Source organism: Rousettus aegyptiacus, unplaced genomic scaffold (assembly GCF_014176215.1).
Source record: "Rousettus aegyptiacus isolate mRouAeg1 unplaced genomic scaffold, mRouAeg1.p scaffold_m13_p_7, whole genome shotgun sequence".
Lineage (NCBI taxonomy): Eukaryota > Metazoa > Chordata > Mammalia > Chiroptera > Pteropodidae > Rousettus > Rousettus aegyptiacus.
The window spans coordinates 35,243,389-35,269,358 of NW_023416310.1; the positions used below are offsets into that span (position 1 = coordinate 35,243,389).

At 34.7% G+C, this 25,970-nt stretch overlaps 1 protein-coding gene and 1 long non-coding RNA gene across 9 annotated transcripts in view; one reads left to right on the forward strand and one right to left on the reverse strand.

Moving 5' to 3' along the window:
* Nucleotides 1-11,478, forward strand: part of CCDC85A (coiled-coil domain containing 85A) — a 168,638-nt gene extending 157,160 nt beyond the window's left edge. For 2 of the 8 annotated variants that reach the window (XM_036224226.1, XM_036224224.1), the window contains 3 exons: nt 2,283-2,402; nt 5,807-5,905; nt 9,707-11,478. In XM_036224226.1, coding sequence (XP_036080119.1) covers nt 2,283-2,402; nt 5,807-5,905; nt 9,707-9,796 — 309 coding nt within the window. In that variant the 3' untranslated portion in view covers nt 9,797-11,478. Of the gene's footprint in view, nt 1-2,282; nt 2,403-5,293; nt 5,922-9,706 lie in introns of those variants that run through there. The other 6 variants (XM_036224225.1, XM_036224229.1, XM_036224231.1 and 3 more) reach the window with 4 other exon arrangements.
* The window catches only part of LOC107502786, a 78,254-nt gene that overhangs the window by 5,386 nt on the left and 46,898 nt on the right, over nt 1-25,970 (reverse strand). The window lies entirely within an intron of this gene.

Here is a 25,970-nt window from a genome sequence, read left to right on the forward strand (position 1 = left end):
TTATTGTAACCTAGAAAACTGTTTAGCCCCTGTTGGTGTATGACTTTGCCAGGCATTTGGTTACCTTTGTGGCTTCACAGAAACCACATAAAACATGAATCTTGATCGTTTTGGTGATTACTACTCCATGGCTCATAAAGCGAATTTGAAGTACTATTTAAATCCCTAAATGATAAGTTTTCCTCCACAGTGTAATTCCTCTTGTAGCCTTTATTTTAAGGAAACTTCTTTAATAAAAGAATGTTTGTTGTTTTCTGAACAGATAAGGGTAGAACAGGACTCCTGTTTGGTTTAGGGAAGCTACTTAGCATTGATTTTAGAAATTCTCTTAAACCCAAATGTCCTGAAAGACAGAAGCTCCATGCCCAAGAAAAAAGATGCTAGGATTGATATGTCTACCATTTTGCCAGGTCTGGGAAGGGAACCTTTGAAAGAAAAGGGCTGGGCAGAAAAGGGTTTGAAAGGGAACTGGAAGAAGGGTGGCCCGGGGGGCAGTCAGATCACCAGTCAGGGGAAAGACTGCTCCACGGTGCTCGATCCTACATGAGAGGTTTGAAGCGAACTCTGCGTGACCTGAGAAGCCTTTTCCCAGGAGTTCACACAGGTAGTGACAATGGGGAAAGAGGAGAGGAAACGGCCAGGGCTGTGCAGAGAAGAGAAGCTTCCTCATAATGCCTTGGCATTGGAAACAGCTGATCTCTACAGGAGAAAAAGGTGTCCAAAATTCGGCAGTGGGGTTGGAGGGAAGGTGTGCCCATTAACCACCTTTAAACTTCAAATAATTTCCCTTTTATTTGCATCAGGTACTATTTATTATGTCTGATTTGCTCTGAGTTCCAAATACAGGAAAACAACTCTAAATTTTTTTCCCAGAAGAGGTTGGGGCTATTATAATTATTTGTCCTCACCTGCTATTAATTTAATAATTAGTAGCAATGAAGGACAGAAGCTATAGAGGTCACTTAAATGTCATTCTATGGCTGCTTCTCCTGGTTTGCTTGAAGGTGGGGAAGACCTGATTTGTTTCCATAACTCTTTGAACAAGGAAAAGAACATGGCCTCAGTTGCCTTGTGAGGTAGCAGGGATAGCCTTCAAGGATGTAAGAAGTGACAGCAACAAGAGAAAGGAGAAAATATTCCACATTGTGTAAATAATAATTTTTGTAAAAATCAATAGGAATTGTCAATTTCTCTAAAAGTAGTGTGGTTTGCATAAGACCTGTGCCGAAAACTGTTGCTGCATTTGCCTTATCCTTCCCATCCCTAAAATGCACAACATAGAAGCTCTCCGACACATACTGGAAAATTAATGTCCCAAACCACAGTTGTTTCTCCCGTTTATGAATCCATAGATAATACTCCAGTGTCTCCTCCTCAGGGGATTAGATTCAGAGGATCAAGATAAATGGTGCAGTTATTAATCTATTAGGCATGAAAAAAATCTGTAGGTTTGTTGGACAGAAATTAAAATCTCTCAGGCCCTTTGAGTGTAGTGATTTCCATAAAAACAGGTTTGGAAAACTCCCATTAGACTGCTTTTTTCTGGGAGGGTAGATAACTGCTGCTCTCCTTCTTTCCTGATCCATTAGTCTTTCTCCAAGCAATCCCTCAAAAAAGTAGTTATTTCTTCCCAGTTCCTGGATAGGTGACTGTGACTCTCAAAGGTCTACTTAATCATGCCAGGTTCTAATTTCTCAGCAATTAAGTTGAAGAATCACTAAACTACAAATATGTAATTTCTGATCTATTTTATAAAATTTAAGAATGACCACAAAATACAGAATTTGGTTAAATCTCTTTGGAATATGGTCCTCTATAGCTCTTTCTCTCAAAGAAGGGTTTTATAAGACAGTTTTGCCAGTGCAAGAATGTGCTGTGTCTGCATTTTCTGAGGCATATGGATTTTGGCATTTGTCTTGCTGAATGAGCATGTTTAGCTCAGCTCTGGAGTAACTCGCAAATTCTCTACTCATGAGTATGTTTAAGTTTCAAAAGTCATTCTTGAAATGTTCTTAATTGCCATTCCTTAGGGAGCATTGTTCTCTTTGATAAATCAGAAATGCTATCTAGACGTGCACAAAGATGATTCTTATCTAACTTTTCTTGCTGGTCAGGCAGCAAGTGTTTTCCAATTAACAAGTTGATAGTATCGTAAGACAGGCTTGAAAAAGTTTGACAAAATGGCTAATTCTCGTTTGGCAATGAAAATGAATATTGAATAACAACTATGCAGTTATAAACGACTTTTGTTTTAATAACAAAGTTGTTGATTTTCTACTAAGGGTTCTTTTAGGTTGTCATCAGGGGCTGATGGGAATAACAGTTCACCCAGCTCTCCAGCTAGCTTCAGTGGACACACCACACCTTCTCAGCAGCCTGAACCCGTGGTACATTCTCTTAAGGTAACCAACCGTGTATGACCATTTATCCAGAAATTCAGTTGTGTTGTGGTTTGTTTGCTGTAGTCTGGTAGTCCTCACAGTCTTGTTTTAACCATAGATACTTTATTTTTTGACCCCTGATGGTGTAACTTATCTTAATTTTTAAAGTTTAATTTTAATTTTCTAAACTAACAATGGTTTTGAGTACTTATAGTTGAATCTCAAGTGTTATTTTGTTTTGAGTACTGTGATTCATTATCTGCATTGAAACTGAAGTCTGATGTGCATGTATATTCATATGTGTAAAATAGTGTTGTAGGTATTTTATGTGCAATGTTGGTAGCATGGATGTCTTCAAATACAGGGAATTAATAGTTGGCCAAAGGAAGGAAGGATACCACATTTTTCTTTCTTTGTGCAATTGAAGTATACATTGTGCAGCTTAACTAAAAGAAATTATTGAAATAAAGACCTACTCTGTCCTCCACTAAATTGAAATTAAGTAATTCAAACTCTCCAGTTATTGCTCCTTTGTAGAGTATTAGAAAATAGAGATATGGTCTTATTCATAAAGCTATTTTATTTTTGACTTTTATTTCAGATAAAAAAAAAACTTGGCTGAATTTTATCATTTAAAGTAAAATTAATTAAGTACCATAAGTAAGCAATATAAACATCCAGAGAAGAAACTGATGCAGGTTATAAAAATCACCTTAAAACTGAGACAGTTCACTGATGTTTTATCAGTTTCCAAGTATGAAACGTGTCCTTCATATCATCTATAATTCCTAACATGTAGCTTTGATGAAACTTTGAGCCAAAAAGTAGGTAGAGTGCTTCAGTCCTGCACTTGACACATGAGTTTCACAACTTTTCTAAAATTGTTTTGGTTTCAGAATGATTTATCAACAGCCTGAGAGGCATTCTTTTGGAGTGGGCTTTTAAGCAAATTTAAGCAAATAAGTAGATGAGGACTTCAAAATATTTGATTTGCGGATGATTTTGTTTTAGCAGAAGATTTAGCGCTCTCATCATATTTTGGTGTAACTTAGATAAAATGAGTTCGCTTCTTTTAAGCATAAACTGATTGTTGGTGAAGGAAGGCAGCAGGACCATGCTGGCAGCCAGTGTCAGTGTACTTGGCATTTCTTGGTTGAGATGACTCACAAAGTGAGCAACTGAGAGGAATTCATGGAAAGGCAGAGCAGAATGAGGATATTGCCCCCCATCTGGTGGGTGTTGGTTTATCCACTGATGAACATCTTGCTCTCTGCAACAGTATTTGAATGCTGCTTTTAACATGAGCAGCATGTTAAATGTGCTATTATGTTAGCATAAACTGGGCCCTAGCTATCAGAAAGGCATTTTAAAGTGAAAACCAAGAGAGTGGCTTCAATCCTGTATTATTAGTGTCTGCACATACTCCCAAAGCAACATCTTGCCCTACTTTTCAAACTGAAAGCTGATTCGGCCTATTGCCTTATTAAATGACAAGTGCAGTTTGATTGAGATGTATAGCATAGTGGGCCACGTTGCAATCTGGCCCAAATTTCTCAATGCAGCTGTGTTAGTATGGCCTAAAAGAGAAGGGAGGGCAAGGAAGAGCTCTTCAATTTTTTCTAAATTCATTCTCTAATTTTCATATAAAATTTTATCTCGAGAGGAAGATATTATGTTATAATCAGAACACACAAGTGTCCTCACTTGGCAGATGGGTAATACTGAGCAACCAAAGGATCTTTATTGGATAAATGGAGGCTCTTGAATACAGAATGTGTTTGCTTCCATGAGTGAACGGTGTCTGAAACAGAATATGTGCAAACAGAGCCTATGGGAAATTCATCTTAATAGCTCAATGTAAAAAAAGAAATGTAGCCACTCAACATGTTTTGTTTTTAAAACTCACTGATCTAGAGCTGATTTATGTCATAAGATTTTTCTATTATGAAAGGAATAATTAGAACAATGGCTGAGTTTCTCATCTTCTGATAGATTTCAAAAAAATCTCTAGGATTTAATTAAACTCTGTGGTCATGGTTGGGGGGAAGTGTTATAAATCAATGTGAAAAATTAGCTCACTTATAATAATACTACATTTTTCTTGCTTTAAAATTCATGATAACTATTAATTGTAGCTTCATTTCATTTAGTAGAAATTAACTGATTTGAAGTACACTTCTCTGAGGGTGCATTATAAATCAAATTTGCAGTTAAATCCGCTTGTTCCAAGAGTTCTTTAAGTTATGAATATTCACTGAGTATAGTCAACGATTTCCTCTATATAAAAACTGTGAATTGAGTTTAATTTGAATAACAGGATGAGGGTTTCATTCACTGCTGTCATAGCCACATTACAGTAGTATATACATGGTAACAATGGCTAGAAGTTTTGAGTTGAGCGGAGATTAGTTTGTGAATTAGAGTGTTTATTACAGATTGAACTAATAAATACTCATGTAGTCTCATTATCTATATGAACTTGACACGAAGGTCCCACTTCATGCTTAAGTCATTTATTTTGGCTCAACTGTTCATTGGTGCCAATTCTCAGGTGACATGTGTAGGTGTGGCCAACAGAACAAGGAGTTTAGCAGTGTCACAGTTCAGGGTGGATTCTACAGGAGCTTTTAGGAAAAGCATATATATTTTTTATGCTACATTAATGCTTTGGCTTTGAGTGCTGTTCACTATTTTTCTGTATATCAGCTTATAAACCAAAGTATTGACATGAAACCTTTACATTTTTAAAGGAATATTATTTTCAGTCTATTTAGTGGTAATTTAGAGAATGGAATCTAAAAATTATTTAAAAGCTTCTCATCCCCACTCTGCTCTAATATTTTTACTATAAGGAGTCTGTCTATATTTCTCATTGCTACTATCAAAAAGCTGTCTCCATATTCCTTCCCTAGCCACTGAGACTGTCCAAGCAAGAACTGTGAGGTCAGTAATGTTAACAAAAGTTCTCATGTACATATGCCTGGGTTCTGACCAGTTTCACCTGTCGCTATCATCTATTTTACTCATCTTTTCTATAGGCCATGTCTACGTATCATTTGGACTGTTTGGTGTATATTATACTGCTCATCTTTAAAATGGAGCAGGAATTATTGACAGTTTCCAAATTCTTGACACAGGTTATCTTAATAACTCAGTTAACTATTTCTAATTAACGAATTCAATTGACTTAGTGATGCAATAGATTGCTTTCACTGGCCATTTGAAAATCAAGTGGAATTGATTCCAGCTAGGTTTTAGAATAATCGACTATTTTAAAAGAATTTGACATATGTGTATCCATTCTGATATGCAGACATGGAGAAAACTAAAGGTTTTACTAAGCAGAGGTCCTTGATGGTTTTACTAAAAACTAACAAGTTTTCTTTTTCCATGTGAAATTTGCTTTTCTTTTTCAACAAATCCAGGTCTTGGATGTTCAGGAAACTATAGATCGTCAGCAGGGTAAAGAGTATGAACATGACCTTAGTGAGACAGAAAAAGCTATAGTCAGAGAAATGTGCAATGTAAGTTTAATGTGCTTTGTTGTGTGTTCTGTGTTGAAAGCCTCATCGTAGCTTAGTTATTGCTTTATGAATACCTACTTTTTAAAATACTGGTCAAATGCCTTTCTATATTTGAAAATAAAACAAGTCCCTCTTATCTTTAATACATTTTGTTGCATTTTTTAAAGACAGTAACCATGTTATAAAATATTCAGGTAAGGAATAGACAATTCTGTATTTCAGAATGAATTATAAAAGTTTCTAAATAATTGTCTAAAATGTTGTTAGTTTTGACAAAATGTTTTTTTTTTTTTTTAAAAAAAAAGATGTTCCTTAAAGATCAATGTTTAAAAACCTGTGATAAAGAAAACAGACTTCTTCAGATTTATTTGTAACTCTACTTGGGGGAAAAATCATCTTGATAATATATGCTTGCTTATTCATACATATGTGTGCTTCATATCATGCAAAGTAGTGTCTTTACCTTTTATTGGTTGACATTGCTCAGAAAATAGTAGGAGTAGATAGCTATGAAATCAGAAATGCAGTAAAAAATTTGATGTTGTTTTCACGATGCATATTCTATGTAATTATTAATGTGGCTTAGATTTTATTAATCCCTGTCTAAATTTTAATTTCTTGGGTAAGATGCATGGATGTATCATTTAACCAAGGATATAATGGTGAAGCTTATTAAAAAGCTAAATAGAATATTGTAGAACACATTTGTTAAAAGCAAAAAAGCATGCCAGATTATATTAAGCACCGGTTTTAATTGGCTTTGTTTTTCATTTTCTTTGTGCATTAAGATATTAAAATTGCTTAGACATGCCCTTAAGCTTTAGGCTACTAGGACCAGATATTCTCAGACACCTACTATCTAACATTTACTAGTTTACAGGAAGGCTTCAAAGAGGTTGATAAGTCCTGTGGCCATTTTATATTTGCTGGGAAAAGAGTTTTAGTCTCCTGCTTGCTTGTGTTGTAGCTGTTTTTCTTTTGCAACCCTTTCCAAGTTTTTTCTTTCCTGTGTATGTTTTTGTCTGTTTTCAAAATGGTTGTTTTAGGGGGCATAAGTTCCTAAATGCATTACTGTTCACTTTCTGTAGCTTTTCAGCCTGTCCTTAAGGTTTTCAATTTGAATATTTCCCTCAGATAAACTTAAAAATTTGAGCCACACACCTCAGAATGCCTGTTACTTCTCATCTGTTGTTGACTAGGGAGAAAGTTCAGAATTAGAAGGGGCCATAGCAGTCATCCCCCAGTAGTTCTCCAAAGAATACTTACAATCAGACGTCTGAGCTTTACCCCAGTTCATGAGTGATCTAGGTAAGAGCGTCACACTCACATTTTGTGTTTGAAGAAACTATCATCCAGAAATTAAGTTACTTGCTCAAATTGTTTTCTAATGAACAGCATAGTCAGCAGCAGTATGCTAGATCTCCTAAAGACTAGCTCTTCACTTTCTCAAATCTGGTAAATCTGGGGATTTCCATTGCTTTACATTCTTGAAGAAAGAAAATGGATCTTACAGAGGAGACCTTCTCCATTATGCATAATCCTAAATTTCTATAAACAAATGCCAGGATTGTTTCTTGCCTTTTTAGATGAAAGATTTCTAGACATAGAAGAGACCTACTAATGGATTGGATCTTGATCTTTGTTTTCCTGTACTTCCAAAAATGCTTCAAAAGGCCACATGGACTAGAATTGTTTTTCCTGCATATTTTCATGAAACCAAATGCTTGTCTACCTTTAAAAGTTCTCTAGGACACCTTTTTCTAATGGTCCACTTTTGAGGAAAAAATACAAGCCAGCTCAAGTCCGATACTTAGCACTCTTAAAATATTTGGAAACTACAAGCCAAGAGAAAAAAAAAACATGTTGATCTAAAATATTTTTGTCACCATTATAAATTTTATGAACATTGAAAACATAATACTGGAGAATAAAAAATATTTTCAGGACATTTTCATAGGTAAGTAATTTTTAGAAACTAGCTATGATTGTGAAATCTTTTAGAGTAACTATGTGCTTTTCAAATAATGTCACAGAAATATAAAGCTTTCTTATGTGACATCAGTTATAAGACTCAGAACTTAACAGAAGTTTTGCCTCAGTTTCTGGAATTAATCCTGAAGATAAATGTTCACAGCTATACAATGAAAAGACCATTATTCATAGCATCATCATGTTGATTAGTAAGCAAGACACGCTTTGTCTTCCCAAACTGCCACAGAAATAATTATACTGCCCTCTAAGAAATAGTAAATCTTTTCGTAGTAATAGTTATATCTTAGGTTTGTTTGTCTGACTCATAAATTTCCTGAGAACAGTTGAAATACTTGACTGGGCATCTGGGCCACAGTCACAACAACCTGCTCTCTTTTTTTCCCACTATTCTATGTCTACCTTAGCATTGTTACCTTATTTCAGAGTTCAGCCTTCTGAGTTTCCTTTCACCACATAGTACTTTCACGTGTGAGGCCCACTGTCACGTATGTTTGAGTATTTTCGAGCTGTAACCATCTAATGCTTTGTGTCTGATGTCATGAGGTCTTTGAGTCTATCCTCTGCTTCTAAACCAGAATTTTAAAGTATTCTGCATAGATGTAACTGTATATACAATTTAAGGGCTAGAAAGGGAAAGTCCCTACCATCCTTTGGCTTCCTGATTCGGTGTTCGTACCTCTTGACAGTTTAATTTATCAAAAAATGAGACTCTCTTGAGCCAGCTATTGCTATATCATTCCTTTCCAGAGTTAAGGACCATAAGTACAGCTTCCTTCAACCATGACAGGTAGTAGTGGCTGCTAAAACAGAGAGACTAATAGTTATGTTGAGTTACAAATGAAGGTAGAGAGAACTAATATTCTTATTGGGTTTCCTACTCTTTCAAGGAAAAAAAAAAACAAAACAAGAAACAGTCTATAAATAATTAATGAACCAACTGGTTTTGTGTTCATGTTAGAGCCATGTAAACTTTTGTGGAATTAATCTGAACATAACCCTTATAGTGAAACACTGCAGGAGATTTATGACTTACTGTGTGGGTGCACGTGTGCTTTTCAATGTTGGTATATCATTGAATTCAGTTTTATTTTACACTTAATCTCACATTTGCTGTTCTCCCTCTAATCTGGCCCAATTTTTAATGCATTATAATTGTACCTATTCAGTGATTCTTGAATTCTTATCTAATCCCTGAATTTAGATGTTTTCTGTTTTGGTAATCTGAGATCATACTGTTTGGTTGCTACAACTTATGACTTAGGCCCCTCCTCTGAAGGGGAAAACCAGGGAAATTTACTAGTGGCCCTAAAGTTATCAGCTTGGGACTTAAAACAGCTCAAGATCAAAGTCTATTCTCTTAATGGATTAAACACTTTGATATCCCTTGTTGTAGATGTAGGCTGATTTAGACATTCATAATTCTGGCTACTTATCAGAATTATATTGGGAGCTTTTTAAGAATACAGATATCTGTATCTCAGTTCCACCAGTACAGTCAATCTGACAGTGGGAATTACTGTTTCAGAGTTCTCCAAGGGTAAAATGTTCAGCTAGAGTTGACTTTCACTCACATAACCAGAATAAGTTGGCATATCATTACTTTTGTCCCTAATTGCTAACAAAGCCTAGAATCTCATCTTCTGAGCAGTTCCTGTGATTTAGAAGCTTGTATTTTCTTTTGTGCTTGAGCGCATTCATGTGGCTATTTTGTCTTGTCTTTACATTTCTCTTTGCCCCTCATAGATTCCCTTTTTACAAAACATCTCTTTGTGGAACATGACAATTAAGATGCCTTTTTTTTTTTTTAAGGTTGTGTGGCGGAAACTTGGAGATGCTGCAGGTTCGTGTCCTGGAATTAGGCAGCATTTGTCTGGAAACCAGTACAAAGGACCAATGTGAGAAATACACTTTTAAACATGAGATCACCACTGCCAGAGAGATAAAAGAGTGGATTCCCCCAAACCTGAACTCATGGAGTGATTGTACATTGCACATATTTTCCCTTTAAAACCTTTAGTATAACTAAAGCTGTATTTTATGTCTCTCGCTTTGATGTTCACAACCCTCAATTTCAAACAAGGTAGCTTTGAAAAGTCACCATTTTGGTAGCAATATTTTCATTAGAACTAAAATGTTTTGACTCCTGAGATCTAAGATTATAATTAGGAAACATGCATGATTGGAAGAGCCCAGTAGAACCTGAGTGGTTTGATGGTTGGCTCATTACATTTAATGGGGGGCGGAGGGGTTCTACCATATTGTACTAAAGAAGGGATGTCTTCCAGCTTTCCAAGTTTGAGAGTCGAGAACCTATTTCGTATAATTTTAGTCACCAAAATACTAGTTCCTGATTCATAATTTAGATACAAGATTAGATTAGGTTTCTGGGATTGTTTTTTGATTTTTGAGGTGCTAAAATACCACATAAATTTTTCTTACCAGCTGGTAGCAAGACTATGTAGAGTGTTTATCAGAGAGTACTGTTTATTTCAAATGATCAAAATATATCTTTTAATCTTGATGTACTACTACTGTTCATGAAGACACATTGTAGGGACATATCAACCTACATATTCATTCAGTGTATCCATTGATGTTAATATTAACAACTTCAATTAAAGAACAAGCAAACTAATTTTTCTAAGTGTTTTTGGCAGTGAGATGTCAATTTCTACAATTTAGTTTCTAGACATGCTGTTATATTTAATAAACTTCATGTGAACTTTAAAATACTGTACTGCACTTATGAAAAAAGCTTTGTCTACAGCAGCTATCTAATGTTTTATGAAACTGACGCATGTCATTCATTATTAAGGCTAAAAGCTTTGTTCAGATTGCTTGAGGTTTGAAAAAGAGGTGTGCTAGCTTTGCTTAGTTTCTTATTTTTGGTATATATATATATATTAGACTGTGTGTACTGGAAATGCTATGATAGGTATTTTGTGTTTATTCAAATGCAATGATAGTTTCTTGTATGGATGTGCAAGAGGCTTGTGACAGAATGCTAAATTTTTACTGTAGTTTAAAATTATAAAAGTAGGAATGTAACAATTTCCAGTTTTCTTCTAAATTACTCAAGTTGGATTCATTTCAGTTATTCTGTTGTTTTTAAATGGCTCATTACACAATGTATTAATTGCCATTTGTGAAGGAATTTTATTATACTTCTTAAAAGGTTACTGTGATGGAAAGTCATCCCTCTGCTTTCTAAAATTATGAGTTAATTTACTAAAAAGAATGATCTCTCTAATTATCATAATTGGGTTACCATTTAAGTCTTTCTTTTAAAATGCTATATTTTTAAAACACTACTACTCTGTAAAAGAATATTGCCTGCTATATTTATACCTTCTCTTTTAGAAAAGCTTTCATCCTTAAATTGTTGTATTCCTACACTCTGAAGACATTTAAAGTTAAGTTTTTGTGCCTGCAGCAGCACATACAAGAAATACTGGTCTTTTGACAAAATACTTGTGTAAATTTTGATACTGTATTAAAACTATTTTTTTAAAGTTCTGCATAAAATTAAGTATCAAGTATATGTGTTCATCTTAGCAATGGTAATAAATTATTTAATCTCAGTGTTTTTTCTTCATGTTTTTCCTAAATTGAGATTTCTAATAGTCACCATTATAATGTTTTTAAATATGCTCGTAAGGGATTTAATACTCAGAGATTCAGTTCCCACCATTCTATTATAAAAATTGTGGAATGATTTTTTACAATACTTTAAAGTTTAACTTTAAAAATCATCAAAAGGAAATTTACTATAGGGGAAATACTAAAGTAATGAAAACTGGCCTCTGTGTTTAGGAATATGTACAGGGGGAATATATAATATACACGTGTAACCAAGACAAATCAGAGATCACACATAACTGTTGGAGATCACTAGTAAGACCGTGGAATAAGGCTTCCTCCACTTAGCATTAGCCCCAGTACTGAATGGCATAGGTGGACAGCCCAGACATGAATCTTAAACACAGTGGGCACTGTTTTCTTAGCAGTTTATAATCTCATTTTCCCTAGAACAAAGGTTAATTTACATATCTTGATATTTTTTCCAGCTTTGAAGCTGATTGATTGATAGACATCAAAATCTAAGCTTTTAAAATGAATGTCTATTTAAAGTTTCTAGTACATGCTCAAGACGCTGGCAGAACAATTAGATCATCTTATGTGACATTAAATAAAATGCTGACTGTCTAATTGGGGTGACTGTGCCTTAGTTTGATGAACTTTTAATGAATGCCTACTACTACCTTATAAGTAAACAGCTTTGGTACCTGACTCATGGTGCTGAGTGCTGTCAAACATGAAAAGGTAGTTATCTTGGATGCCAGTGGGAACTTCCTTTATCCTTAACATCTAGATAAGATTGCCTCAAACTTCCATTTTCAGGACCAAGTGTCTCAGTGACTCCTACCAACTTCTGAGTTTTTACTCTGTGGTAAGCTTCCTGTTGCCTCATCCCCACTTCATCTCAAAGGTAATTGATTTTGCACTAAGAATCATGTCATCCATTCCCGGAAAAGATCTGCCTACCTTAGGGTGGCTTATCAACGCAGATTTCAAACAAGTTCAAGGCACCTCTATGAAGAATTCATAATATTAACTTCTAAAAGATAAAGGTCCATGCCGTACATCAGCATCACAGAGGAATGAGAAGACCACTTTCTTTTTCCACTTAAATTTACACGTAGGCAACTATGACTCAGCAAAGGATCCCCTGCTCAACACAAACACACCTGAATAATCCACAAGTTTGTACAGCTGAAGGTAGGCAGATCAAAATGAGTAGGGGAGGCAGGCTGGGGATGGGAAGGTAAGGACAGGGATGGCTGCCACAGATGCAGTTCGGTGCTCACTGAGGCTCCATTGAGTGCAGTAGTCAGGTGGAAGAGTCAGGCTACCGTCCTCACACTATGGCCTGGATTGTAAGATGGGCAGAAGCAGTAGTGTCCGAGGAAAAGCATCTTCCGCCCCTCTTCCCATAGCAGCAGACCCTGGTAGAGATGGCTGGGAAGCTTAAAACAACACAGCACTGCCAACTGTCATTACTGAACATGTGCTATAGCTATGGATTGTGAACTTGTCTCTGTAGCTACATCCATCTCAATAAAGAAAGCTGACAAACCATTGAGAGGTTCCAAAAACCATTGCTGGAAAGTGGGGGGAGCTGCAAAATTGCAACTTGCCTCCCTTGCCCCATTCAAACTTACAGAGCTAGAGAAAACTGAGATGCCTTATATACTATACAATGGGGGTATGAAAGGGTGAACTTGCCCCCTTCCCTGTTCCACCCATCCTAGCATAGCCTGGTAGTGGTGGTGAGGACACCTCCAAAAATAGAGCAGGGCCCAGGGACCATCAGTAAAGAAAAAATATAGTGCTGGGTGCTTGCAAAACAGGTTTTATGCCACTCACAACATGCCCCCACCAATGGTACTGCCCTGTAACTGAGGCGAACCAGTAACCACTGGGATACTCACCACCCCAATGAGCATGTAGCATTTTCCTTAACCAAAGGAGTGCTACTCCACTGTATTCCCAGAAGCACATTTAGTGCACATAAGAGAAACAAAAACTTCTCTATCACAATCTACTGGAAAGCAAAAGTGTATCCTGCCTATGAACCTGCTGAACTGTTGACAGAAAAACAGTATGTAAACAAGAGCTCACTACTGCAGATGTGCAGGCACAAAAACAATCCATCAAATACCATGAACCAACAAGGTAACATGAGAGTGCAGAAGGAAAATGAAGTCTCCAGAAAGTGGACTCAGTCATGGAAGGCCATGACTTTAATGACAAGAGTATTTAATACTGCAACTATGAAGACTCTCAATGAGATACAGGAGAATTCAGAAAGGAAGTTGAATGAGCTGAAGAAGAAAATTAATGAACAAAGGAGTACTTTACCAAAGAGACTGAAACTATAAAAAAGAACCAAACAAATTCCTGAGCTGAAGAACTCAGTAAATGAGATGAAGAATGTGTTAGCATTGGAAACATAGCTGACCAGATGGGAGAGAATTAGCAAGCTTGAAGATAGAAACCTAGAAATAACCAAAGGGCAAAACATCAGAGCTTTTAAAAAAGAAAAACACTTAATGAGCAATATTTGACTCCATTAGAAAGTGCAACATAAGCCTACCTGTATACCAGATGGAGAAGAATGAAAATGGGAGCAGAGAGCCTACTCAAAGAAGTAGTTGATGAGAACTTCCCAAGCCTATGAAAAGAAGTGGTCTTTAGAATAGAGGAAGCTAACAGAACACCTAATAGTATCAATGTAAAAAGACCTTATCTAAGACACGTTGTATTCAAACTGTCAAAAATTAATGACAAAATTCTCAGGACCACCAGGGAAAAAGAGACTGTAACCTACAAAGGAAACCTCGTTAGATTGTAATCAGATTTTTCAGTAGAAACATTACAAGCCAGGAAAGAGTAGGAAAAAATATTCAACATATTGAATGAGAAGAACCAAGGATCATATATCCAGCAAAGTTTCCCTTTAGATATGGTGGAGAACAAAAGGCTTTTCCAAAGAAACAAAATAATTTACTGTTACGAGATCTGCATTAGAATAAATGCAGCTTCTACTGGAAAAAAAAAGATTAATATCCTGTTCTGAAGTATCTTTAACACTTAAATATAACAAAGATTAAAGATAAAAAAGTAGGCATTAAAATTAACTACTACAATATGGTAATGAATGCATAACATAAAAAGAATTTGTGACAAAAATCATAAAAGGGGAAAAGGACTGAACACGTACAGTTAAATAAAGAGGTAATCAGAAGAAAAAGGGTGATTGTATGTATGAGCTACATAATCCTAATAAAAATCCAGAGTAGAGACGGAAAACATAAAAGAAGAAAAAAATTACAGAAAACTGCCAAACTAAAAGAGCAGACAGAATCACAAGGGAAAAGACACAGTGGGGCTACTGTGTCTTTTTTTGTTTTTTGTTTTCTGGCTCAACCAGAAAACAAAAGATAAAATGCTGTAGTAAGTCCTCATATAGCAATAATCACCATAAATGTAAATGGACTGAATGCACCAGTCAAAAGGCAGAGTAGTGGGAAGGATTAAAAAACAAGATTCAACTATGTGTTTCCTGCAGGAGACTCATCTCAGCTCCAAATACAAACCTAGGCTCAAAGTAAAGGAATGGAAGATGATACTCCAAGTAAATGGCATCAAGAGAGAGAATGTATCAGTATTTAATATCGGACAAAAAAATTCAATATAAAAATGTAACAAAAGGCAAAGATGTATGTTTTATAGTAATAAGGGGCACAATTCATCAAGAACAAATAGCATGTATTAATATATGTGCACTCAAATTGGGAGCACCAAAATATATAAAGCCAACAGACCTAAAGGGAGAAACTAGTATAAATATAATTATAGTAGGTGCCGGGATACCCTACTCACAGCAATGGACAGTTCATCCAGTCTGAAAGTCAATAAATATTGACCTTAAATAATACATCAGACTAAATGGATGTAATTGACGCCTACAGAATTTTCCATCCAAATGACAGATGCACACAGAACATTCTCAAGGACAGACCATATGTTGGGGCCTCAAAAATAAGCTTGAAATCATACCAAGCATTTTTCCAACCATTATGGTATAAAACTGGAAATTAACTATAAGAAGAAAGCTAGAAAAATCACAAATATGTGGAGATTGAACACTAGGTTACTGAATAAGTATTGGGTCAAAAAATAATAATAATTAATAATAATAAAATAAGAGTGGAAATAAATGAAATAGAACAAAAATAATATTAAAAAGTTTATCTTTTAGAAAGATAAAATTTACAAACTTTTGGCTAGACTCACTAAGGAGAAAAGACTACTCAAAAAAATGAAATCAGTTTTGAAAGAGGACAAGTTACAATGACCACCACAGAAACACAAAGGATTCTACAAGGGTATTACGAAGGGCTATATCCTAGAAGCAATGGACAAATTCTAGAAGTATATAATCTTCTTAGTCTGAATCATAAAAAAGTGGAAAACCTAAGTAGACTGTTCACTAGTAAGGAAATCAAAACAGCAATCAAAAACCTTCCAAAAAACCAAAGTCCAGGACCATCAGACAGCTACACTGATGAATACTACCAAACATTCAAAGAAGATTTAATACCAATCCTTCTCGAACTCTTCCAAAAAGGTGAAGAAAAGAATACTTCCTATGTTATTTTTGGAAGCCAATATTACCCTGATACCAAAACCAAGCACAGACAACACACACACAAAAAATTACAAGCCAATATCTCCAATCAACATAGATGCAAAAATCCTAAACATATTACTAATGAAGCAAATACAACAATACAGTAAAAGGATCATATATCATGAATGAGTGGGGTTCATTCCAGAGATGCATGTATGGTTCAACATCCTCAAATCAATCAATGTGATGTATGACATTAATAAAAGATAAAAATCATATATCAATAGAAGCAGAAAAAGCATTTGACAATATATAACATCCATTTATGATTTTGAAAAGCTCAATAAAATGGGTATAGAAGGAAAGGCCATAATAAAATCCTCAGCTAAAGTCATGCTCAATGGTGAAAAACTGAAAGCTTTTCCTCTAAGGTCAGGAATAAGACAAGGCTGTCTGCTATCACCACTATTATTCAACATAGTATTGGAAGTCCTAGCTAGAGCAATCAGGCAAGAAATAAAAGGCATTCAAATAGGGAATGAAGAAATCAAATTGCCACTTTGTACAAATGATATGATTCTCTATATAGAAAATACTAAAGACTCCACTAAAAACTAAAGTTGCAGGATACAAACTCAATATACAAAGGTCTGTTGCATTCCTAAATTCTAATAACAATATATCAGAAAGAGAAATGAAAAAAATTCCATTTATAATCACAACAAAAAGAGTAAAATACCTAAAAATAAACTTGAGGTAAAAGACCTGTACACTAAAAACTACAAGACATTCTTGAAAGAAACTGAAGAAAAAAATGAAAATATGTTTTGTGTTCATGGATTAGAATTAACATTGTTAAAATGGCCATATTACCTAAAACAATATATAGATTTAATGCAATGCCTATAAAAATACCAATGGTATTTCTCACAGAAATAGAACCAAAAAGTCCTCAAATTTGTATGAAACCACGATAGAGCATGAATAGCCAAAGAAATTCTGAGAAAAAAGAGCAAAGTTACAGATATCACACTCCCCGACTTCAAACTACAAAGCTACATTAATCAAAACAGTATGGTATTGGCAGAAAAAGACATACAGACCAATGAAACAGAATTAAGAGCCCAGGAATGAACTCACATATTATCAGTGACATAGGCTCTAAACTTACAGATCTTGGTTTCAGTGGGATTTTTGTGAACTTGACCCCAAGGCAAGGACGTAAAAGCAAAAATAATGGTACTATATCAAACTAATGGTACTATATCAAACTAATCATCTTCTGTACACTAAAAGAAACCATCAACAAAACAAAAGGCAATTAACCAAATTGGAGAAGGTATTTGCAAACAATACCTCTGATAAGGGGCTAATATCCAAAATATATAAAGACCTAAACAACAACAACGACAAAAAAAAAAAAAAAACAATCCAGTTATCTCTATATCTTACTTTTCCAAGGATTGATTGATCGATCGATCGATCGATTGATCTGTCTATCTATGTCTTCCTTTTCCAAGGTGTGTGTGTATGTATGTGTATATGTGTGTATATATAGAGTCAACATATATGATAAAATGTTCGACATTATTAGTTGTGTGTGTGTGTGTGTGTGTAGAGAGAGAGCCCATAGGTATGATAAAATGTTCAACATCACTAGTTATGAGAAATGCAAATCAAAACCACAATGAGATACTACCTCACAGTTTTTAGATTAACTATTTATCTATAAGACAAGAAAAAACAAGTGTTGGAAAAGATGAAGAGAAAAGAGAATCCTTGAACACTTCTGGTGGGAATATAAACTGGTACAGGCACCATGAATAATAGTATGGTGGTTCCTCAAAAAATTATAGAGCAACCATATGATCCAGCAATCTCTCTTTTGGGCATCTACCTGACACATTTGAAAACACTTATTTGTAATGATATACGTACCCCTATGTTAATTGCAGCATTATTCACGATAACCAAGACATGGAAATAATCCCAATGTCCTTTGACAATGATTAGAAAAAAAGATGTGGTACATATGTACAACAGAATACTACTCAGCCATCAAAAGATAAAATATTACCATTTCCTACAACATGGATGGATGTTGAGAGTACTATGCTAAGTGAAATAAGTCAGACAAAAAAGGACAAGAACCATGTGATTTCACTCAGATGTGTGATATAAAACAAACAGTGACAAAGGAACAAACAAAACAAGAAAACAAACTCACATAGACAGTGGAATGGTAGGAACGAGAAGCAAAGGTGAACGGAAGGAGGACAAAGAGGATAAAAAGCGTCAAATACAACATGACAGGAGACCAGACTTTTGGTGGTACGCACACAATAGAGTATACACAGATATCATATGATAAAGTTGTACACCTGAAATTTAAAAATTGCTCTATACTATTAGCAATTAAAGTATAACATATTATACTGTACTATATAAAATTGCCAATATTTGACCATTTTTAGACTATAATAAGTAATTCCATGTGGTGCAACTTCATAAGATGAATAGTTTGTTTTATTTTTTTTTGATGGGAATTAGAAAATAAATACAATAGAATTTAGAGAGGAAAGTACCATCACATTGAGCTGAGGCCAATGTAAAATTTACTTAAAATGTAGCTTTGGATAAAGGCTGTATGACTTAGAGAGGCAGCAAGGTCAGCTTTAGACTTTATAATTTGCTCTGTGAGTTGGAACCACTTAACCTCACTGAGCCTCAGTTTCCTGACATGCCAAATGGAAATAGCATTTATCTTGCTGAGTTGTTGTAAGGTTCTTTATAGCCTCTCTAGTTTCAAAGTTCAAAGGTCTTGATAGTCCACAAGGAATAATGGTAAGTTCTCCAAGACATAGACGCCTAGACCCATGAGCTGCAGCAATTTATACCATCAGGCTAGAGAGAGCCTCACATCCACACTAAAGGGTCTGTATCTACCACATAAAGAGACTCTAGCTGCACTGTTACATATTTTCATGCTCTACTCTTTACACATCATTCAACATACCACAGACCTTGTTATGGCCGAACACTGATGGAAAAAAAAAATGGGTTGGTCTGATTCTCACATAGGTATAGTACATTTGAAAAACAAATTGCCAAAACTGTTTAATTCTATGCTTGTTTTCACTGTCACAGTGAAAATATCTGAGAAAAGACTTTCACTCCAAAATGGCAAATGATTACCTACTGCAGCTTCCTCCTCTTGCCTCAAACCCTAAGAATGATTGAAAAGATATTTTAATAAATCGACAGTCCCACTAGAACATAAGAAACAGTGTACCCTATTGAACAGTAATAATGATGATTCTTGAAAGAAGGGAGACAGTGTCTGGTTGAAGAATAAATGCAAAATCAAAGTACATGGTAGAGAATATTGCTAAAAAGAATGGTTGCAAGAGTGGTCTAACCAAGCAAAGTGTGATACACACATGCATGGGATTCGGAGGTAAGCGACAATAAGCAGGCATCGATGCTGCACATAACCTTTCCAACCTCGGGTCAGGCAGAAAACAAAAGAGATATTTTTCCCAAGCCAGAGCACCAAGCAAGGACGTTTAGATTGGAGACACAGGGCAAAGTCTTCGGGCTAGTAACCCTAAGAGGAAAAAAGCCTCTATGCCCAGATCATTAGGCACTAACACAGTCTGCCTAGAAGTTGTCCTACCAACTCTTTTATACCTAATGTAGAAAGGCTAAAGTATCTCACAGATTCGGCATCTGGTCCTGCTTTTTCTAAAAGCAAGTTGCAGAATAAACATAGCAGACTAATAAAAAAAATTCAATCCTAAAATGAGCATACAACCGAGTAACACCCAACATTGGAGGGAAGCCACAACTATGAGTCAAAATCACAAAACTCCACGAAGAATAGGATATATACTAAGGAAAAGCATTAAGACTTAAGAATTACAGCAAATATTTTCAGAAAGATAGTAAATATTGCATTCACTAAAAAGAATTTACATCTTGGGATAAAATGTTAGTGTAAAAAAGTGCAATACATTGGTTGGTTAGTAGAAGGGACACTGCTGAGAGCAATTTTGTGAGGTTGTGGCCAAGAAACTGCTAGAATTTGGCAGATTTTTAAAAGTCTGAAAGTTAAGATAAATGTAGGCTCCGTCCCAGCATTTCCATTGTGCTTTCTTTCTCACTCTCTACCATTTCCCTTAATCCTTCCCTCCTTCTCGTTCCTCATTGTTTTTTAATTGTCCTATTTTATATGAATTTCAACATCAATGGCTAACTCAACCCCTTGGAAGTAAGGAAAAATCCTAAGTGAAGTACAGTCTCATTTTATTGAGATTAATCATGCCCCCTTAAAACACCGATCCTCTCATTTTACAACAGAGTTTCTCATAGTTTTGATGCCCAAGTTTTCATTCCATTTGGTTTTATTACCAACAAGGTTTTAGTTTCCTATCCCAGGACCTTTGCTTTTCTAGATCCCGTTCTGAAGTGGTAGCATACAATATGCAACATCTTAACTGCCATGGCAACAGGTTTATATGCTAATCAGAAATGCAGTTTTACAAAAGCACAAAGAGTCTGAATATGGCCTTTGATTTTAAGAACCACTGTTGGGCAAGCTGCATGAGCTTAACAGTATTTCAGAAAGGCCTTATTAGAGTGTGGTTTGGTAGGAATAGGTTTCTGACAGGCCAGATAAGTCTAGTGTGTGTTTGTTTGTTTGTTTGTTTGTTTTAAACTATCACCATTCCATAGGTCCAGTCTAACTCTTCCATTCAATAGTGAACAGACCAATTGACTACCCAGGATTCATTTTTCTCTTCCCTCTTTCTAAGTGAACTCTCTTTCACTTTAAAAATACACCCCTCTTCCACATTCTCCAAGACAACCAGGAGAAGCTGTTTCCAATTTCTGAGCTGAATCTTGATTAGTCTAAAGTCCAGACTCAAAGGCTACCTTGGGTATCAAGGAGGTGAAAGCCCTATATTCTGGAAACCATAAGATGTTAAAGAAATTGAAGAAGATAAAAACAAATGGAAGGATATACTATGCTCATGGTTTGAAAGGATTAATATTGTTAAAATGTCCTTACTACATAAAGCAATAGATTTAATTCAAACCCTATCAAAATATCAATGACAATCTTCTGGAAACTAGAACAATGAATCCTAAAATTTCTATGGAACCACGAAGATGCCAAATGGCCAAAGAAATCTTGAAAAAAGAATAAATTGGGAGGTATCATGCTCCCTGATATCAAACTATACTACAAGGCTACAACAATCAAAATGGTATACTGGCATAAAAACCGATATGTAGATCAATGGAACAGAACAGAGAGCCCAGAAATAAATTGTTATTAATATGGTCAACTAATCCATGATAAGGAGGCAAGGATATATAATGGAGTAAAGACAGTCTCTTCAATAAATTGTGTTGGAAAACTGTACAGATCCATGGGACCACTGTCTTATATCAAACTCAAAAGGATCAAAGACTTAAATGTAAGACCTGAAACCGTAAAACTAGAAGAAAACAGAGGCAGTAAACTTTCTGACGTCACTCTTAGTAATACCTTTTTGGATGTGTCTCCATGGGCTAGGACAACAAAAGAAAAAATAAATAAATGAGTACATGAAACTAAAAAGTTTTTACACAGTGGGGGAAACAATCAATGAAACAAAAAGATAGCCTACTAAATGGGAAAAGATATTCACAAATGATACACATAAGGGTTACTATCCAAAATGTATAAGGAATTCATAAACTTAAAAAAAAAAAACTATCCAATTAAAAAATAAACAGAGGAACTAAGTAGACATTTTTCCAGAGGATATACAGATTGCCATTGACATATGAAAATATGCTCAATATCATTAATCATTAGGAAAATGCAAATTAAAACCACAATGAGATATCATCTCACACTCATCAAAACAGATATCATCAATAAATCAAAAAACAAGTGTTGGTGAGGATGTGAAGAAAAGGAAACCCTTGTGCACTGTTGGTGGGATTGCAAATTGGTACAGCCACTATTAAAACTTTATGGAGGTTCTTAAAAAGTTAAAAACAGTGCTACCATATGACCCAGCAATTACACTTCTGGGTATTTCTCCAAAGAAATCCAAATTCAAAATGATACATTCACCCCTATGTTTGCTGCAGTATTATTTACAATAACCAAGATATGGAAGCCAACTAAGTGTTCATGGAATGGGTAAAGAATATGTGATACATATATACACTGCAATATTATTCATCCATAAAAGAGAGTGTAATCTTGCCATTTGTGACAAAATAAATGGACCTAGATAGTATTATGTTAAGTATAATATGTCAGAAAGATAAAGACAAATACCATATGATTTCATTTATGTGTAGAATCTAAAAATGAATAAACAAAACAGAAACTGACCATATATAAAGAGAACAAGCTGATGGCTGTCAAAGGGCAAGGTGGTGTGGTGATAGAAAAAAATAATGTGGCAATATATACAAAGAAAAAAAAATCCTTCAATAAGTGAATAAACTATGGTACATTTATATAATGAAATATTATTTAATAATTAAAAATGTTATCAAATCATGAAGGAATGTTAAATGCACATTGATAAGTTAACGAAGCTATGATTCCAACTATATTACATTCTAGAAATGATGAAAGTATAGAAACAGTAAAAAGATTCATGTTCGCCAGGAGTTTTGTTGTGGCAGGGGAAGGGAGAGAGAGAAAAGAGAGAGAAAAAGGTGGAGCATAGGGAAATGAAACTATTCTGAATAACACTAAAATGGTAGATTTGTAATATTCTGCATTTGTCAAAACTCATAACATCTGCAACCCAAAGAGTAACCCTAATGCACGGTATAGACTTAACAGTAATTTATCAATATTAGCTAAGCAATTGTTATAAATGTACCACACCAATGGAAGATATTAATAGGAGAAACATGAGAAGGGGGAAGAGGCAGTATATGGAACTGTACTTTCTGCTCAATATTTCTATAAACCTAAAACTGGTCTAAAAAATAAAGTTCATTTATTTAAAACAAAGTGTACATTAATATTATAAGAATGAAGATAAAATAGAATTACATAAAATGCTAAAATAAAACCAGAGAAAACAGAGAAACAAAAATGAGAGAAACAAAAACAAGTAGATAATATTCTAACTACATCAAAAATCACTTTATATATGAATGGTCTACACACCAATTAAAAGAGACATTGTCAGAGTGGATTTAAAAAAAAAAAAAAAGACCCAGCTGCATGTAGTCTATAAGAAAAACACTTTAAATATAAAGATTCAGATGGGTAAAAAGTACAGGAATGGAAAAAAACTAGACTACTATATTATCCTAATATTCATCAACAGTGATGAATATTAATTATATTAATCTCAGACAAACCAAGGATGAATATGTGTGTTGCATAATGATAAAGTAGTCAATTCTCCAAGAAGACATAACGATCCTAAAGGTATATGCACTGTACAAAAGAGTGTCAAAATACATGAAAAAAACCTGATAAAATTGCAAAAATAAATAGATGAATCCGCTATTCTAGCTGGAGGCTTCAACATATCTTTGTCAGTAATGGATAGATCAAGTAGACAGAAAATCTGTAAGAATATACATGACCTCAACAGTCTGATCAACCAATTTGATGTAGTTGGTATTTATAGCACACACCATCTATCTCAACACATTCTTTTTAAGTTCACATGGGATTTTCACTAAGATAGACTATTTTCTGAGCCATAAAATACACCATAGCAGATTTTTAAAAAATAGGATAACAGGTTGCTAGAAAATTACCAAATACTTGGAAACTAAACAAAACACTTTAAGTAATGTATGGGTCAATAAAGAGGTTTTACGAGAAAATCTTAAGTGTCTGAAATGGCATGACAAATGCATTGAACTCTAGCATAACTTGCTGCATGGGAGTGACAAAAAAATAAGACTGAAAAATGGACAGGGTTCAGAACATAAAAGGCCTTCCAGATCACGATGAGAACTTTAGTCTTTATTCTATAAGTGAAACTGTTCCAATGATGTCATTGGGATCACTAGAAGTATACACCAACCCATTGGCTATAACAATAGGGTGGGCCAAATATACAAAACAAAGGCTATGGCCGCATGAGGGGAGAGGAAGAATGCCAAACGATATTCAGAAGAGGAAAGGTGCAACCAACAGAAACTTTTGCTTTGCTACAGATTGGAGGTAAAGAAAATGGAAGATAACTTTCAAGTGTTTGGTCTGGGCAGCTAGATAGATGGTGATGCTATTTACTGAGAGAGGAAGTAAAAATGTTAATTTGTAATATACGGATGGTAAGTGTTAAAAATTTAGGTACAAATGATGATGATAATGATGATGATGATGATGATGATGATGATGATGATGATGATGATGATGATTTTCACCAGCTAGTAATCAATGTAATCTTCTAGTAAGGATTCTAAAAGCCTTATTTTGAAAGTCTTGTTGCTATTATTTGATAAACTCCTAAAGAAGAAAGCTATTGCTTTTATATGTTTTTCCTTTTTACAAATATATTTATTGAGATAAGACACATGCCATAAAATTTACCCTACTAAAGTCTACAACTTGATTTCCAGTATATTCAGAGAGCTGTGCCACCATCACTACTATCTAATTTTTAGAACCTTTCATCACCCCAAAAGACACCCTCTACCCATTAGCAGTCACTCCCCATTCCTCTCTCTCCCTGGCCCTAGGCAACCACTAATCTACTTTCTGTCTCTATTAGATTTGCCTGTTCTAGCCATTTCATATAAATGGAATTATATGACATCTAGTCTTAAGTATTAAGAATATTCGGTTAGTATTTTCACTATTTGTCTGTTATAGCATACACTGATACTTCATTCGCTTTTATTGTCAAATAGCTTTAATTGTACAGATATACCACTGTTTATTACTCAGCTGATAGACATTTGGATTGTTTCCACTTTTCGCTATTCCAGATAATGTTGATATGAACATTCATGCATCAAATTTTGCATGTGCATATATTTTCATTTCTCTTGGGGATATAACTGGGAGTAAAATAACCTGATTGATAAATGGGCAAAAGATTTGATGAGAAGATTTCATACAAATGACCAAAAGGCACCCGGAAAGATGCTCAATATTATTAAGCATTAGGGATATGCAAAACACAATAAAAGACTTCTCACAATCACTACACATACATGAAATACATCTGTATATACACCACATATAGACCTGTAGACATATGGACCTCTGCATTGTCATTGATGTTACTAATTTATGACAATTCTTCTCTATATAAATACTCACTACAGCAAGTTCCTATCCCTTGAAATTATGTTGAACATCTATCATAACAAAATAATACTCAACTTTGCAATACTGGCTTTATTATAGTAAGAACACTTTTGTCCCCTATAAAAAACATCTACTTAACAAATAAAAATAAAAACATGTCATTTCCTTTTTTAACATTTTATGTTTATCGAAATGAACAATGCAAAAGATATTCTTTTAATATAAACCTCAAAAGTTACACCTATAAAAATAAAAGGAATCTGATTCAAACAGAACACTTGGATCATACAATTCACATGTGTTCAGTTATACTCGTGGTATAAACGATGAGTCTCTAAACATCAGAGGCCATAAAATACCAAGGACCATTAAAAGAACTCTTGAAACATATACATTTTTGCTGTGGATAAAAGATTATTTTTGCTTCCTTTATTCTCAACTTCTAAATCATATAATCATATGACCAGAAAATATAATTCTGAAGTTCATAAAGATCATATGCTGAAAACCAATACCACTAAACTAGGAATTAGTTATTCTGTATTGTTATGTCTACTTTGCCTCTTCCTAAGAAA